This window comes from Branchiostoma lanceolatum, chromosome 15, assembly GCF_035083965.1.
Source record: "Branchiostoma lanceolatum isolate klBraLanc5 chromosome 15, klBraLanc5.hap2, whole genome shotgun sequence".
Lineage (NCBI taxonomy): Eukaryota > Metazoa > Chordata > Leptocardii > Amphioxiformes > Branchiostomatidae > Branchiostoma > Branchiostoma lanceolatum.
In genome coordinates, this window is record NC_089736.1 from 14,915,952 (window position 1) to 14,930,128 (window position 14,177).

General features: G+C 42.7%; 2 protein-coding genes across 2 annotated transcripts; one reads left to right on the forward strand and one right to left on the reverse strand.

The window, feature by feature from the left end:
• The first annotated feature begins 2,601 nt into the window (after positions 1-2,601).
• Positions 2,602-4,862, forward strand: LOC136420496 (uncharacterized). Its single transcript, XM_066407450.1, has 3 exons — positions 2,602-3,151; positions 3,597-3,809; positions 4,060-4,862. The coding sequence occupies exons 1-3, from the start codon at positions 2,871-2,873 to the stop codon at positions 4,214-4,216; spliced, it is 651 nt and encodes a 216-aa protein (XP_066263547.1). The 5' UTR covers positions 2,602-2,870; the 3' UTR covers positions 4,217-4,862.
• LOC136420487 (uncharacterized) lies at positions 4,556-10,297 on the reverse strand. Its single transcript, XM_066407441.1, has 9 exons — positions 9,616-10,297; positions 8,912-9,028; positions 8,471-8,591; positions 7,447-8,213; positions 6,991-7,174; positions 6,519-6,776; positions 5,936-6,107; positions 5,604-5,752; positions 4,556-5,481 (listed from the first exon to the last, which is right to left on the reverse strand). The coding sequence occupies exons 1-9, from the start codon at positions 10,129-10,131 to the stop codon at positions 5,303-5,305; spliced, it is 2,463 nt and encodes an 820-aa protein (XP_066263538.1). The 5' UTR covers positions 10,132-10,297; the 3' UTR covers positions 4,556-5,302.
• Positions 10,298-14,177: the final 3,880 nt, after the last annotated feature.

Below are 14,177 nucleotides of genomic sequence, written 5' to 3' on the forward strand. Positions count from 1 at the left end.
GGAGTTCAATTCCCCCCCACTGCTCAAATTGCTAACATCCTCCCGAAGAAATTGTGTTAGATTCGATCCCAATCATCATCAATTGTGCAATATTTCTTATGTCACTGTGACGATATCGGATGACCCATTTCCCCCCTTCTGAGTTTGTGTGGTCTTCGCAACTAGGCCTAATCCTCGTTTTAAAGAGGCAGTACCCGGATCCTTGTGGCAGATTAGACGGCAGAGAAAGATGGTTGTACGTGTTCCAAAAACTTTCAACTGTGTGAACTAAATCTAGTAACTGTAAGCGTTCCACCCATATACTGTCAGTGAGTGTTACAACCAATAGCCCAAAAAACTTTATGTACTTTCCAATGGGTGCTGGGTAGTTGTCACCCCTTTCAAAACCGTCAACTCGGCACGCGTCTCTTCTTCTCTCACTTCTTGCTCCGTGACGCGGTTCTCAACTTTTTTTTCACTTCTTGCTCTGTCGCAATTCTCAACTTCAATTTAAGTCTTGCTTCTCGGCACAGTTCTCATCTTCTTTCCACGCGCGCGCACAAGAATACATATAATAATTTACTTTCATAACTAAGCTCACCGGCCGAGTCACGTTCGTCTTCAGTCCTTGCTTCGAAACTCGAGCTACTGCAATGTTCTTTTGAGCCTGCAAAAGATAGTTGGGACATCCTAAACTCTGCGGGACCATATATGTTCTACTTTGAACTTTATAATGTCATCTGGAAGTCAGTGTTGAACTTGATTTTACAAAACCTTGTCGACCTACCGACATATCTCCATACCTATGTTTGGTCAAATATTGCTGCGTTATTTAACATCAAGGTCTTGCCCGAATGAAAGATGTGAAAAATATAATAACATGTTTGTATCCCACCCTTGAGTCATGCCATTCAGGATATCAACTCACTCTAACCTTGCCATTTCTTCTCTCTCTTTGTATGATTTCTCCGAAAAATCCTTTTCATTGCACGAGACATGACGAGATGATCGAAGAAAGTTTTGGCCCGTGAATGAAACTTTCTATGACTATACAATGGACTTTTGATTTAAATTTTATTGATTGGAAGCCATTCGGGCTCTATCTCTGCAACAGAATCATGGATATAACGAAATTCTCGTGTTTTTATATTATACATAATACATAAACAAGAGAACTGACGCCATTCCGTCATTTATGAGGTCACGGGATGTGAATGAGCGCACAATAGTTGGGAAAGAAACCGGACGAAACCATCTTTGATATTATCTGATTTGCACAACTTTGGTATCTTGTCTGTATAGCCTCCCTAGTTTCATTATTTTACTTCTTCATTGAAAGTTACCATCGCAAAACTATTGGTGTCGCCCTTATTCAGATTGAATTTTTTCAGGACGTCTCTACCTCTTAAGAATGCCGTGGTTGCAGCAAAATAGTCCTAACTCTTACCCTAGCCCTAAACGTAATAAGTAAACTTCGACTGTACACAGTGATCTAGATCTGTACAGTATCATAGTTTAATAGATCAATTGTAAGGTTACAGGTGGCGGAAAATCTTCTTACGTCGAAGCGTCTCGGTGTAGTCGTCGTCGTATTGAAATGAATGAATGAAGACCTTTATCCCCCACAACAACAATGCAGAAGGTCAAGACACAAGTGCGTTAATTTTTATATTTATTCATTAACTTCTATGAATGTATAGCACAACATGGCTGCTATGCAAGGGCACTATCTAATGATGTCTGAATAGAGAACAAAACTGTTAAGAAAAACACCTACTTACATCTAATATCTTATCATTATATTCATGTTTTATCATCAATTTATGATATTTGATCTGTGAATAGGCGATTGAGAACCTGGGTACTACAGACATAACCTAAGTATTCATCATCAGGCACACAGATTGTATGCTAGGGCAGCTTGAATCAATACCACATGAATTGTATTACTCTGATGCACATGGATTGTCATTATGCATTAAAAATGGGCCAGGTCATCTACTGGTGTCATTTCTGCTCAATACTATGAAGTTACAGACTACCCAACATAACAGAAAGTATTACAATATGACTGTCAAAATACTTTAAGTTACATTCACTAGAGGTTTATAGGCACTATCAACTTCCTCTGCAACTGCAGGTTGATCTTTTTTTTAGCCCTGCATATTGCCACATCTTTTGTACAAATAAACAAATGCATATTCAAATTACTGATACCATCTTTAAAATAACTGATAGCTTCTAACCTCTTTAAAATAGCATCAAATAACATCATCTTAGCTTGTGCGACATTTTTTTACCAAGAACAGTTACTGAATTTAACACTTTACCTACACACATTAATTGTTTCAGATACGTGCTTTGAGGAGAAACATTCATCCTACATCCTCACATCGGAACTGACATGTCTTTTACCACAGTACATTGATCCGTTCTTGGGCCTCATATCTCTACGTGTTTGTAGATATCATTAAGACTTTTGCTGGTTATAAAAGGAGATAATCTTTCCAATGCATCTTGGTGCCCCATCCTACAGTTCCTGTATTAAAAAAAAATATGACATTTCCATTAGTTGTCATCAACATATGCATGTTTCTAAACACATTTCTGAGTGGACTTAAAGAGCACAAGCCACATAGCAAAGCAGTTAAAATAGATATAGACATCAAAATATACTTAGAGTGTAGTAAGTTGAAAGTATTTGCAATCGCTATTTCTGCGAAATAAAGTTTATACAGCTCCTCAAAGTGTCGTTTTTGCAAACCGCGACCCGGCCGCGAGAGAAACATTCCACCAGCCGTCACGTGATGCCGTGACGTAGAACAGGGGAGTCCCCGGAGAGGTCCGCTATCCGCGCGTTGCCTTGGTAATCAACAGATAGCCGCCTGAGGATGGACGACGAAGTAGAAAACTTTTCCGGCTCCTCATCCAGCGTAGATTGCTACTGTGAGGAAGTCGAATCGGACTCGGATATTGAGGATGTCGTGGGAGTTCTTATGCCCTACAGATTTGAGCCGTATCTCTCCGACGAGCAGTCAGACGAGCCGAGTTCTGACAGCGACAATGATAGTGAAGCCGCTGGTGACGCCATAGCTAATGGCGGCGAAGTTCAAGAACCTGAAATCGAGAGAGAAATCCCGATGGATATCGAAAGGCTACAGAATACGGAATGGTAAGTGAGGCTTACATGATTTTGCTGTTATGTTTTTGTAATAGGATAGAGAGTGCACGCTTTGGGGAAATATACATTTAGCATTGAATTGTATGATTGATTGACCTTGTCTTTACCACGGGACCCCTATTTTTTTCTAATCTCGCAATACTAACGTTATAGCTCGTATTGATTGATCGCCGTCATTTATCTCAGGTTTTTGTCGTCACCGGTGCCTGTTATGACCTTCATCCGTTTTTGGAATATGAAAATAAGAATGTAGAGCATAAAATGTCGAAAAAGATCGCTGAAACCACGCGGGTGATTAGCGTGACCCCCGACCTTCACTGCTGCAGACTTGTTTTGATTTAGAACGTGGTGTTTACAGCGTGCTCTGGTGGCGTTTTACAAATTTTATGACGATTTCAGGATGGTTTTTAATATTTTTTGGGGCTTGGTCTTTTAGGTGCTCTTGTGGGAGGTGCGTAAACATGGATACAGTACGTGAAAGTGTATGCTGCCGGGAGCAGATGCGTGTGTGCGAGCGGAGGGAGAGACACCCTGACATTGAGTGCATCACACAGCACCCCGGGTTTCCAGAAGTCTGCTTGAATGAGGATGCGCTCGAAACAGCATACGCTGCCCTTCGTGACGACCATGGGGTCGACTTTGGAAATGAGTAAGTATGCAAAAAAATATAAGAAAAATATAATCATGAAAAGGTTCGTTAGCCCTTGACAAAAATAGCAATAACAGCTTACCTTGGTTGCCTCGTGTATTGTATGTTGCAGACATAACAATACATACTCTTCTGTTTGGTAACATTATAATGATCAATCTTGACCACTTGTATTGTTTGTCGACTAGTCATATGTTGTGAAAAATCTAGATTTATCTCCCTACCAACAAGGTTTCTTTCAATCTTTCAGATGGAAGAGGTACACAGCTTACAGACAGTTTGTAGGCTGGTGCTACCAGCACCTTGGAAAGCGTGTCCGAGTTCCTCTGCCCTCTTGCACTGTGGACCGTATACGGAGGCACTTTCCTTCTCCAGACTACACAGGCTTCCAGGAAGCTAACGACTAGTGATGTTTTAGGACTGTTTATAAGCCTACCTTTTTCACCTGTCACCTTTGATAATGAGAAAAAAATCTGTATGGTAGGTCTCCTTGTACTTTTGTGAAGTAGACATTTATATATGTCATGAGGTGGATAAAATCCCAGGATAGAAGAATGCCACAATCATTTTCTTTTTATGAAACTCAGCACTTTGTCTTTTGTATACAATGAGCTGTAGAAATGCATGAGGTACATAGTATAGTATGCAAGTAGTTATCTGCTACTGAATCCCTTCTTGGGATTGGCAAAAATAACTGACCTTGGTCATACATACAATCACCTATGTGCATAAAAAACAAGAAGGTGGAATGTCACAGTACTTTTGTTGTACATGAGTGAATTGTCGTTCCTACACAAAGTATTTACAATACATACAAGAACATGGTGCAATTTCAATCTAAAATATCATTAGGTAGATAGTATCCCATTTTGGGCTAGAGACGTGCATATATATGGCACAATCATTTTCTTTTTGTGAAACTCAGGACGTTTGTATACAATGTAGTTGTCTGCTACTGAATCCCTTCTTGGGTTAACTTCTCAAACAAAGACCTTTGTCATAAATAGAATCAACTATGTGCATTAAAAAAAAGGTGGAATGTCACAATGTCATTGTACATGAGTGGACTACCCTTCCTACATAAGAGTAGTTACGATACGTAAAAGAACATGGTGCAATTTCAATCTAAAATAGGTTTAAATATCATGAGGTCGATATTGTCTTTTGTATACAATGAGCTGTAGAAATGCACAAGGTAGTTTATGCAAGTAGTTATCTGCTACTGAAACCCTTCCTGTGATAAGCAAAAATACCAGTAAACTTCTCAAAATAAGACCTTTGTCCGACAATGATACATACAATCAACTATGTGCATAAAAAACAATAAGGTGGAATGTCACAGTACTTAGTTCCGTTGTACATGAGTGGACTGTCATTCCTACATGAGAGTTGCAACAACACATGCAAGAACAGTAAAATTTCAATCAAATACACTAGTAGGTTGACAGCCTAACTGAGCTTCACCGTTGACCGAAAAGGTATTGCACAAGGCTCTAATGCTGAAACCTGTTGACCTTTTCCCTCACTGCTGCCTCCTTCTGAGGTTTCTGGAAGGTAGCGTTGAGAGGCGGGGGCACCGGGGCAGCAACCAACAGGCCTTCCAGCATGTCGCCTTCATAGTTGTCTCCTGAGCAGATGGCCTCCACACAGTCCAACAACTCCCTGGCATAGACTGGTAGGAATGCAGATGAACCAGAAATGATATTGTATATGTGCTTAGGAAAAAATATCAAAACATACATAAAAACGGATGAGTCAAGTATGTGGAGTAGAGCTCTTATACAATGTACATACCGAATGTTGGCTTCTCCAGAACCTTCCGGACGATGTACCCGCCTTGCTTGGCCTTGGGGTAGTGGAGACTGTACATGTCCTCGCCATCCCTTCTCCTTCTGTGTGCTCTGTTTGCATTTTCATTGAAATGCATGGCGGCGAGAATCACTCTGAAAAGGGGGTACATACAGTGTGATTACCAGAATCGGAATACAAAAAGGATGATAATCTCTACACCTGGTACAAGGAGAGCGCAAACAAAACAATCATTCTAAGGGGGCACAAAGGAAACCAGTTTAACATGGGAGCATACGCAGGATGCATAGTTAAAAAGATATAAGAATTACGATTACCTGTATTGCATCCCCCTGTGCGAAAAGTGAAACATCTTCGGGGCAAAGTGCAGTATCAGTGCATGGAAAGCCTCCAGGTACGATGTCTGGTAGTCTGGAGACAAGCGTTTGATGTCTTGGCAGAGCTTGTTGTTGGTGATGATTTTCTCCATCACAACAGACATCTTTGTATCTGAAGAACATGTATAACAAAAATTGTCAGTTGGCCAGTTTCCATCCAAATGCACATACTAGCCAGGAGGGTATACTGCAGTCCCACAACAAGGTCCTGAAAAAAAGGGCAAGTAGCAACTCAAAAAGTAAATACATTGTGTCCAGCTTCAAGAAAGCCTTGTTTCTTCAATCAGCAAGGTCCTGAAAAAAAGGGCAAGTAGCAACTCAAAAAGTAAATACATTGTGTCCAGCTTCAAGAAAGCCTTGTTTCTTCAATCAGCAAGGTGACAGCAGCCAAGATCAATATTTTACAGCTTTTTTTTACTTGATTACTTGCAAAAAGATGCTGAAATCATGATATAAATGAGATAAGAAAAACACAAACAATAGCCAAACACTAGTATTGCGAAATGATGATTCTTATACTTACGTAGAGGTAACCATGGCTTTCGCTGCTGTCTTCCCTCAAGTGGGTCATGGGCACACTTGGGAAACGCCCCCTCAAAACCTTCATGGATGTTGTGGGTGTGGTTGTACACGGACCTCCACTTGTCCACTATCACATCTACAATTCCCTGGGGAGTAGAAACTACTGACCAATATAGGTGGTTAACTATGCTGGACACCCAGGGTTTCAGGGCCTGGCAATCCCTCAGCTTACTGAGATTCTGAAGCTTCTTCTTGACACCTGAAACATACATATAAATCAATTCATTACATATTGAATGTCTTTAAAATGACATGGACTTAATAAAATGAGCATCCCCACGTAACGCAAGACATAAAATGTTACTGAAACATCGAAACAGCTTGGCTTGCCACAAAACCTAAAGTATCCAATGTTTCCAACATGAATGTCTCATATGTGAAGCAATGAACATACTAGAAAAAGTTGTACTTACTTTTGGCAACATGCCATATGTCGAAGAAGTGTTTGATGTGGGGGTAGTCTTCCCGTACCATCTTGTTGATCCCGAGATGGCGATCAGTGACGAGTGACCCGACATCCACATGGTCTTCCACCTTCTCCAGCGACCGTCTGAGCCCCTCTAGCTCCAAATGGTAAGAGCCTCCCACCTCGTTGCTCTAAAACAGAAATAGCCAACCAAGTTACCCTTTGTAACACTGGAAACAAGGAAATTTATCAACAGGAGAGCAGACATTTTCCCACCCAAGGGGCAAATTAACAATGGCCCTTGAAACATGGTGAACTAACTCTAGTAAAATATTCAGTCATAGGTAAAGTCTCCCTGGTGAGGACCAGAAAGTACACATTAGCTATTAATGCACACATGTTCCTTTCTGAATGTGATCATCAATATGATATCATAGGAGGGCATATTACATGCAACATGTACCTGTACAAGTTGGACATCAATCACGATCGTCTTCCGGAGTTCCATTAGTGTGTATGTCCCATACTTTGCACAATGGCCTGGCGTATCGGCTCTTCCATCACCACCACACACAAGGGGTTTCTTCTCTGCCCTCAGAATGTTGAGCATGGTGACTTGCTTCTCTGCCCACACCCGCTGCACTGCTGTGAAGAGGACTTGGCTCTGGTGCCGGAAGAAAGACCTGACGGATATTACGGCCACGCCCATGTGGTTCAGGACTCGGAGGACTTTGGTTGCAGTTGCCCCGCTGAACAAGATTGCAGCCGACAGCAAAATGTTGCCGGCTGCAGTTCTTCCGAAGAATGGTTGGCTGTCCCAGTCTTCATGGCAACCGCACCCGTCCTGCTTACACTTGAGCGTGACCCGTAGAAATGTTCCTACCACTTTGTAGGAGACTTGAAGGTCGCGTGATGCACAGGATGGACAGCTGCACCATTTCGCGATCAACTGGGCCAGGCAAGCCCAGAACACCAAGAAAATGCGGCGGCCTTGCTGTGGTGGCTGGTCTTGCTGTGGTGGCTGGGCAGTTTCCTCCTCAGGGTCATCGGAGTCTGACTCCTCACCAGAGGACGGGACGTAGTCAGGGTCGTCCTCTATCATCTGGTCTTCGTTGGAGCTGACACTTGTCACCGACATGTGCTCGTCCTCCTCGTCCTCCTCGTCCACCTCTGTCTGTGTGGCCACTGTGACAGTGGTGGGTAGGCACATGGTCTGTATGGTCTGCACAGCTGGGGAAACCAATGATGCAAAAACATCAATATTCTTTTTTGCAAACTAAAATAAGTAACAATGTCCATTAGCAAAATAAATTCCTGCTTTTGTCTACAAACCTGTGCTAGCAATACAATAATACAGTTGTGCTGCAGGAATGGGTTATTGTCAGTGAATTTTGAAAAAAATAAGATAGCTATCCTATTTCACTTTGTTTCACCAAAACGGAAATGTTTGAGTGAGATGGCAAATAAAAAATATAATCATCAAATACCTTTACTGCGTCCCTTTCTACTGAATTGCACCGCCTTGGTCTTGGTTGCCGGCTTCAGGGACACCTGCACAGCACTGTCACAGCAACTAGTACTGGTAGTATCCAATTCTGTTGGGTTCACCTACAAGTGTACACATAAATATATTGGTATAAATTCATACCATACAGATAACAATAGAAAAACATGCAAAAAGGCAACAATACTAGTGCTGCAGTAGTGCATAAAGCATACTTATCATCAAGCAACCTCAAGAAGTACTTTCTGAAGGTCTAGCGAAAGAGAGAGATAGAGAGAGAGTGAGTGAGTAGTCAATACATATGACATGCATACTTTCTGAAATAAAATCTGAACCAATAGTACCTCTGTCATTGTCAACACTTGGACATTTTTCCCTAACTAAAGGGGAGTTGTCTAGTATATCAACATGAACAAGAACTTACATCAACAGGCACACCACCATCACACTCTGCAGAATGGCCTGCGCCATCTCTTGTCTCTTCCTCAACAGCAGTCTGAGCAGAAGACTCTTCATACTTCTTCTGACAATCCTCTAGTACCTGGTATATGTAATAAAAACAGTATTTCAATATCTACTGGCCATGGACTGACATGCTGAAGTCATAGCATTTATAAATTACAGTCTCAACAATGTAAGTTGTGATTTATTCTTGTCTATCTAGCCATATAGAACTTAGAAAGATCTGGTATTTATGTTTTTGGACTGTCAATATTAATTTGTTATTGTTGGTTCTGTTCCATACATTTTATTCATTACAACATTATCGACACAACTTAAGAAAACAATAGATGTTAAAAATAACCACATTTATCTTATCGACTACAACGACATAGCAAAAACACGAGAACTTTATCCGCAAAGATATCTTTGCAGTTCCGCGCCCCCCTCCCCACATACACACAGGTCCCAGGACCGCCATTTTTATGAATGGGTAAAGTCGCTTATAGTATTGTGTTAGCAGCCTAGCAAAATTCGATGCGGAACGGTTCGTGAGCGTGTAAATGTTCGCTACCGACAGCAGCGACAGACTGTCCTACTCAAACGAAGATTTACCGTACAGAATGACATCATACATGCATTTGAGTTCTAGCGCTCATGACATAAAAATTCTACAAACCTAGCTACCTCAAGTCTGCGCCTTTTTTCAAATGCCGCAGATTTCCTACGCTTGGCAGGCTGCGCCGTGCTCGCCACTGTGTCTCGAGCTCGGGGGAAGATGCTTGGAACAGCCGTGGTCTTCAACTGCTTCTTGTGGTACACATCCATCCCAAATTGTTGCTTCAAACTTGGCGCGAGTTCGTAACATTCCTCGTCAAAATGTGCACTGCACAAAAACACAGTCTTTGGAGGGTTCCACAGCGTTCCCTTCGGCCCAGACCTTGTGCGACGAATTTGCTGAATCCACTTTGTGCGCCGAGGTTCGTCTTTTGGAAGCTCGTGAAGACTGAAACCGTGCTCCCTCTTGTTTGTGCAGTTTGCTGCGGAACACCGGTTTACCATGTTGACAAACAAGTCCCTGAGAACTGTGTTTACCAAACTTCCTAGTACAAACTTTCTGTCAAAGATGGCGACCAAGCGTGTAGTTGGCGGGCAAGTTCGAACACGACTACTCTGTGATATGTCATTTCCGGTTCCTAGCATATCGGGAAGTTTGGTCACGCGGCGGGTATCACTTTTCAGTGGCGGGCGTTCAAAACGTGTATATTATGGGGAACCGCGTCTTTATTTCGTAAACACACTGGGTTTTTTAATAATGATACTATAGGTAAATGCAACAAGCAAATGTCGCCTTGGAGTGGCTTGTGCTCTTTAACTGGCATCTAATATTGCCAAAGTTGTCATGAGGTGACAAAGAGATCAACAAACAATGAAAAACAAATAACGACAATAATTATGAAGATGAAGTTCTGCAGCTACATAACACATGAAGAGTACCATACATGGGGCAGGGAAACAATGCCTGATGACAAAGCCTAAACAGTTTCTAACCTCATTGTCACTTTCTGTGTCTGATCTCCAATCTGCTTCAAGATCTATGGAGACACTTTCCTCGTCATCGGTAAGGTCGTTCATCTGTTGGTGGACACGCACAAAAAATATGTCGGTCAATTGATATGACAATGTAAGGTATTTTGCATTTAGTGTACACATCACAGAGATGAAATGATGAGAAAACACTTGAAACATTATCATAATTCTAACTGGGATCCAAAAAGTATGTGAGACAGAAGAAAAAGACTCTTTTTTTCACAACCAAGGGATTTATTCAACCGACGTTTCGGTGACCCTCTGTCACCTTCTTCAAGGCAATTCTGACTGGTTCACATAGCAATACAGCACAGGTGTTGCTGCTTATACATATTAATGAGATGCAAACGCAAAATATTTACATATGTACAAACACTGTGTTTGTACATATGTAAATATTTTGCGTTTGCATCTCATTAATATGTATAAGCAGCAACACCTGTGCTGTATTGCTATGTGAACCAGTCAGAATTGCCTTGAAGAAGGTGACAGAGGGTCACCGAAACGTCGGTTGAATAAATCCCTTGGTTGTGAAAAAAAGAGTCTTTTTTCTTCAGTGACTTACCAACCTGATGAAACTATTCACGGAAGTATGTGAGACAATAAGAACAATTTGCTTTCTTCTGGGCAGATGCCACTGTGACTGCTTCTCATAGAAAAGCATGTTAAAATACACTAAAACTACTAACCAAAATTCTGGGGAGATATTTCGGAATGTGTACCAGATCAACTGGCGTGCAGCGGCACACAAAGTTAACATAACAACACTTTGTGTGGTTTCCGGAATAGCAGTCAAAGATGTTGTATTTTGCGGCCCAAACAGCTGTGTGATACTTGAAGTCGTCGGTGGGATGTGCGTATCTGGCTCCGTTTAGTTCCCTGAACAGCGAGAGGCGATGGCTTTTGACAAGACTGTGCAGAAGGCCTTACGAGTCTCTTCTGTAACCTTGCCGTTAAACCCCACCTTCCCTGTCAAAAGTTTGGAACTGAACTTCGCCTTGAATACACAGGCCCGCTGGCGACGCGAAGTATGCACTGTGCAATCTTGTTGCTCAATGATAAAGCCGGGATGGAGGTTGTGTAGCCGATTGGAAACCTCTGAAAATTTGTCCACACCCGTCGGTTACAAGAGCTTTGAGCAGAAGTGGTGAAGAGTTAAACATTTGTTGGGCAACTTTGCCACCTTACCATTCTTCCGCGTTACCAATGGGTGCTGATTTTGGATAAGCGGATGCTGCTCCGACCGCCGCAAATTTGTTTGCAAAGCCAATTCCAATTATCATCTTCTTCGCTGTTTCGCTTTCTCTACCGGAAAGCGCTACCTGCGTGGACTTCTGATGGTAACCCTTGTAACAAGGGTTATTGAAGACCCCGTCGGCTGCTGCAGCGACAGCCACAGGCTTTCCGTCCTCAACCTGGTCGCTGCGCAGCTGCATGGCTGTCCGCAAGGTCGACCGGTTGTCTGCAAGCGCCTGCTCTGCCACGGATATAAGTGTCCCCGCCATCCCAGTCTACAGGTTGTGCAGGCTACTTTTTGTGGGTAGCGACAGCTCGACACTGCAAAAAAGTGTATGAACCGACGCCGCCCCAACCGGGACCTTCGTCAAGCCCAGCGCCAACTGCGCTTTTTTCTTTCCCGGCAACGGTCCTCGCTATCGGGTGTGACCAGGAATCCTTTCCCCCTCTTCGTACATCTTCTGTCGTGGAGTAGTAAAGCCGCACCGCTCACATCGGATAACCTCCCAGTATCCCATCCAAAACCTCCTTTCCTCTAATACTGGCATCGTCATGAGGACTTTGCAGCCCGGGATCACGTCACTGTGTGCATTGGAAAAATCGGACACTGCGTCAAGGAAGATAATACTTTTGAATACCCTATCTTCGGCTACAACTGCAGTGCTAGGCGCACCTGCTAGGCTCTCTAGTAGTGTAGGTGGCCGGGGTTTGGGCCTGAGCCCACCAGGTGTGTCGTCCTGAGACGGACGTCTGGCCAGACTGCAGATGTCACCGTCCACACGCTTATATCTGTTGTGACTAGGGGCACCTGTCTCTATGTCATCGTTATCAACTGCTCGGTAAGCACTGAGGCGTTTTACTTGATTTCCGACTTCAAGAGATTTCGGCGGCTTTCGCTTTTTCGGTCTTCCACCTTTATTTATAGTGGCTTCATTTCTATTATTGGCTGGCAACACCGGTCCCTCCGCGGTGACATCCCCGAAGTCATCGTCGCCCGGTTCTACCGCTACTTCTATATCATTGCTGGAACTGATTTCGACTTCTGCTACAGAGCATTGGACACAGGTGTCTTGCCAAGCCATCATACTTACCTTTTTTGAATCAAAGAACCGTTACACGACCGTTCCATTCTTCGGAGTTGTGTTGGAGACGCGTGGTTTCCAAGGAGAGCATAGCAACGCTATCTTCCTCGAACTCAGAGTAGTGACGTAGGTATCCGACACCCATCTACGGACGTAATTTGCGGCGTCCTGACGTTTTCTCGCATGAAAATACATGCTGTGTCGGTGCCATTGGTAGGCTATGATTTCAGAATGAATCTAATGGCACTGATTTTAGTCATGTGTTTAGTTCAGCAGTTCAGTTGGCGGAAGGACATGTATGAGTTGCTTTGTCCGTATGGCCCTGAGCAAATGTGTACAGGAGACAACTAGGCTACAGGGTCAAAGGTAAGGTTTCTGCACTACTTTCGGCTAACTGGGAGTTCGAGCTGGTCAAGTGCCTATTTTCCTTCCATTTAAAAAAAACAACAGACCCTTCTTACTTTCAGATACTCGGTGCATCAGAATTTTTAAGATCGGAATTTGGGTGGGTAGTTTTAGTGTATTTCAACACCATGCTTATCTATGAGAAGCAGTCACAGTAGCGTCTGACCAGAAAAAAAGCAAATTGGTTTTATTGTCTCACATACTTTTTGGATCCCAGTTAGAATTATGTTGAGCCCAACATACTTTTGGGCGCAACATATTGTTTTCTTACGGTTTCTTTCTCCTGTCAAATCTTGTAATCAACGTAGCTCGGTCGTCCCTGGACCAACTGAGCTGAAATTTGGTATACAGGTAGAGTGGGTAAATACCCTGGGAGTTTTAAAAAAAATTTTTATATTGACCTTGAAAGTGATTTTATTGAGGTTTTTCTGACCAAAACCGTACATTTTGGCCTCCTGTGCTCTGGAAATACATCCAAATGACCTGAACTTTGCTATGGTGGTACATTGAACAAATATTTAAAGAATCCCATTCGCACTTTCGGCATAGAACACTTCGAAATACGATTTTAGAGGGTGTTTTGGGAAGAAGATCGGCTATTTTCCTCATATTGGGTCACTGACCTATAGGTCACATCTTTATTCATCCGGCCGGGTGGACTAATTCGGTCAGCCAATGAGAGAGCGCAGATTTATCAAGCTCAACCTGATTGGTTGAAATAGTCAATTTAATTAGGGGCACTACTGGTGCAGGCACAACTTCACTACTCCCTGCGGCTCCCATCCTTGTTGTTATTGTTGTGTCCTACTGAAGTTAAGTGCAATTGAGAAGGTTCAAAGATTTTCTGGTGGTATTTTTCGACACAACCGGTGTTTTTCTTATTTCAACACTGCATGGAAACAAAGATTTCCACAAGTTTGCAAGCTTGGACACTAT

Coding starts and splice junctions, on each gene's coding strand:
- LOC136420496 (XM_066407450.1), top strand. CDS start 2,871: ATGGACGACGAAGTAGAAAACTTTTCCGGCTCCTCATCCAGCGTAGAT. Junction 3,152..3,596: donor AGGCTACAGAATACGGAATG/GTAAGTGAGGCT, acceptor TTGGTCTTTTAG/GTGCTCTTGTGGGAGGTGCG. Junction 3,810..4,059: donor GGGGTCGACTTTGGAAATGA/GTAAGTATGCAA, acceptor TCAATCTTTCAG/ATGGAAGAGGTACACAGCTT.
- LOC136420487 (XM_066407441.1), bottom strand. CDS start 10,131: ATGCTAGGAACCGGAAATGACATATCACAGAGTAGTCGTGTTCGAACT. Junction 9,029..9,615: donor AAAAAAGGCGCAGACTTGAG/GTAGCTAGGTTT, acceptor TACATATACCAG/GTACTAGAGGATTGTCAGAA. Junction 5,482..5,603: donor TCTGGAGAAGCCAACATTCG/GTATGTACATTG, acceptor CATTCCTACCAG/TCTATGCCAGGGAGTTGTTG.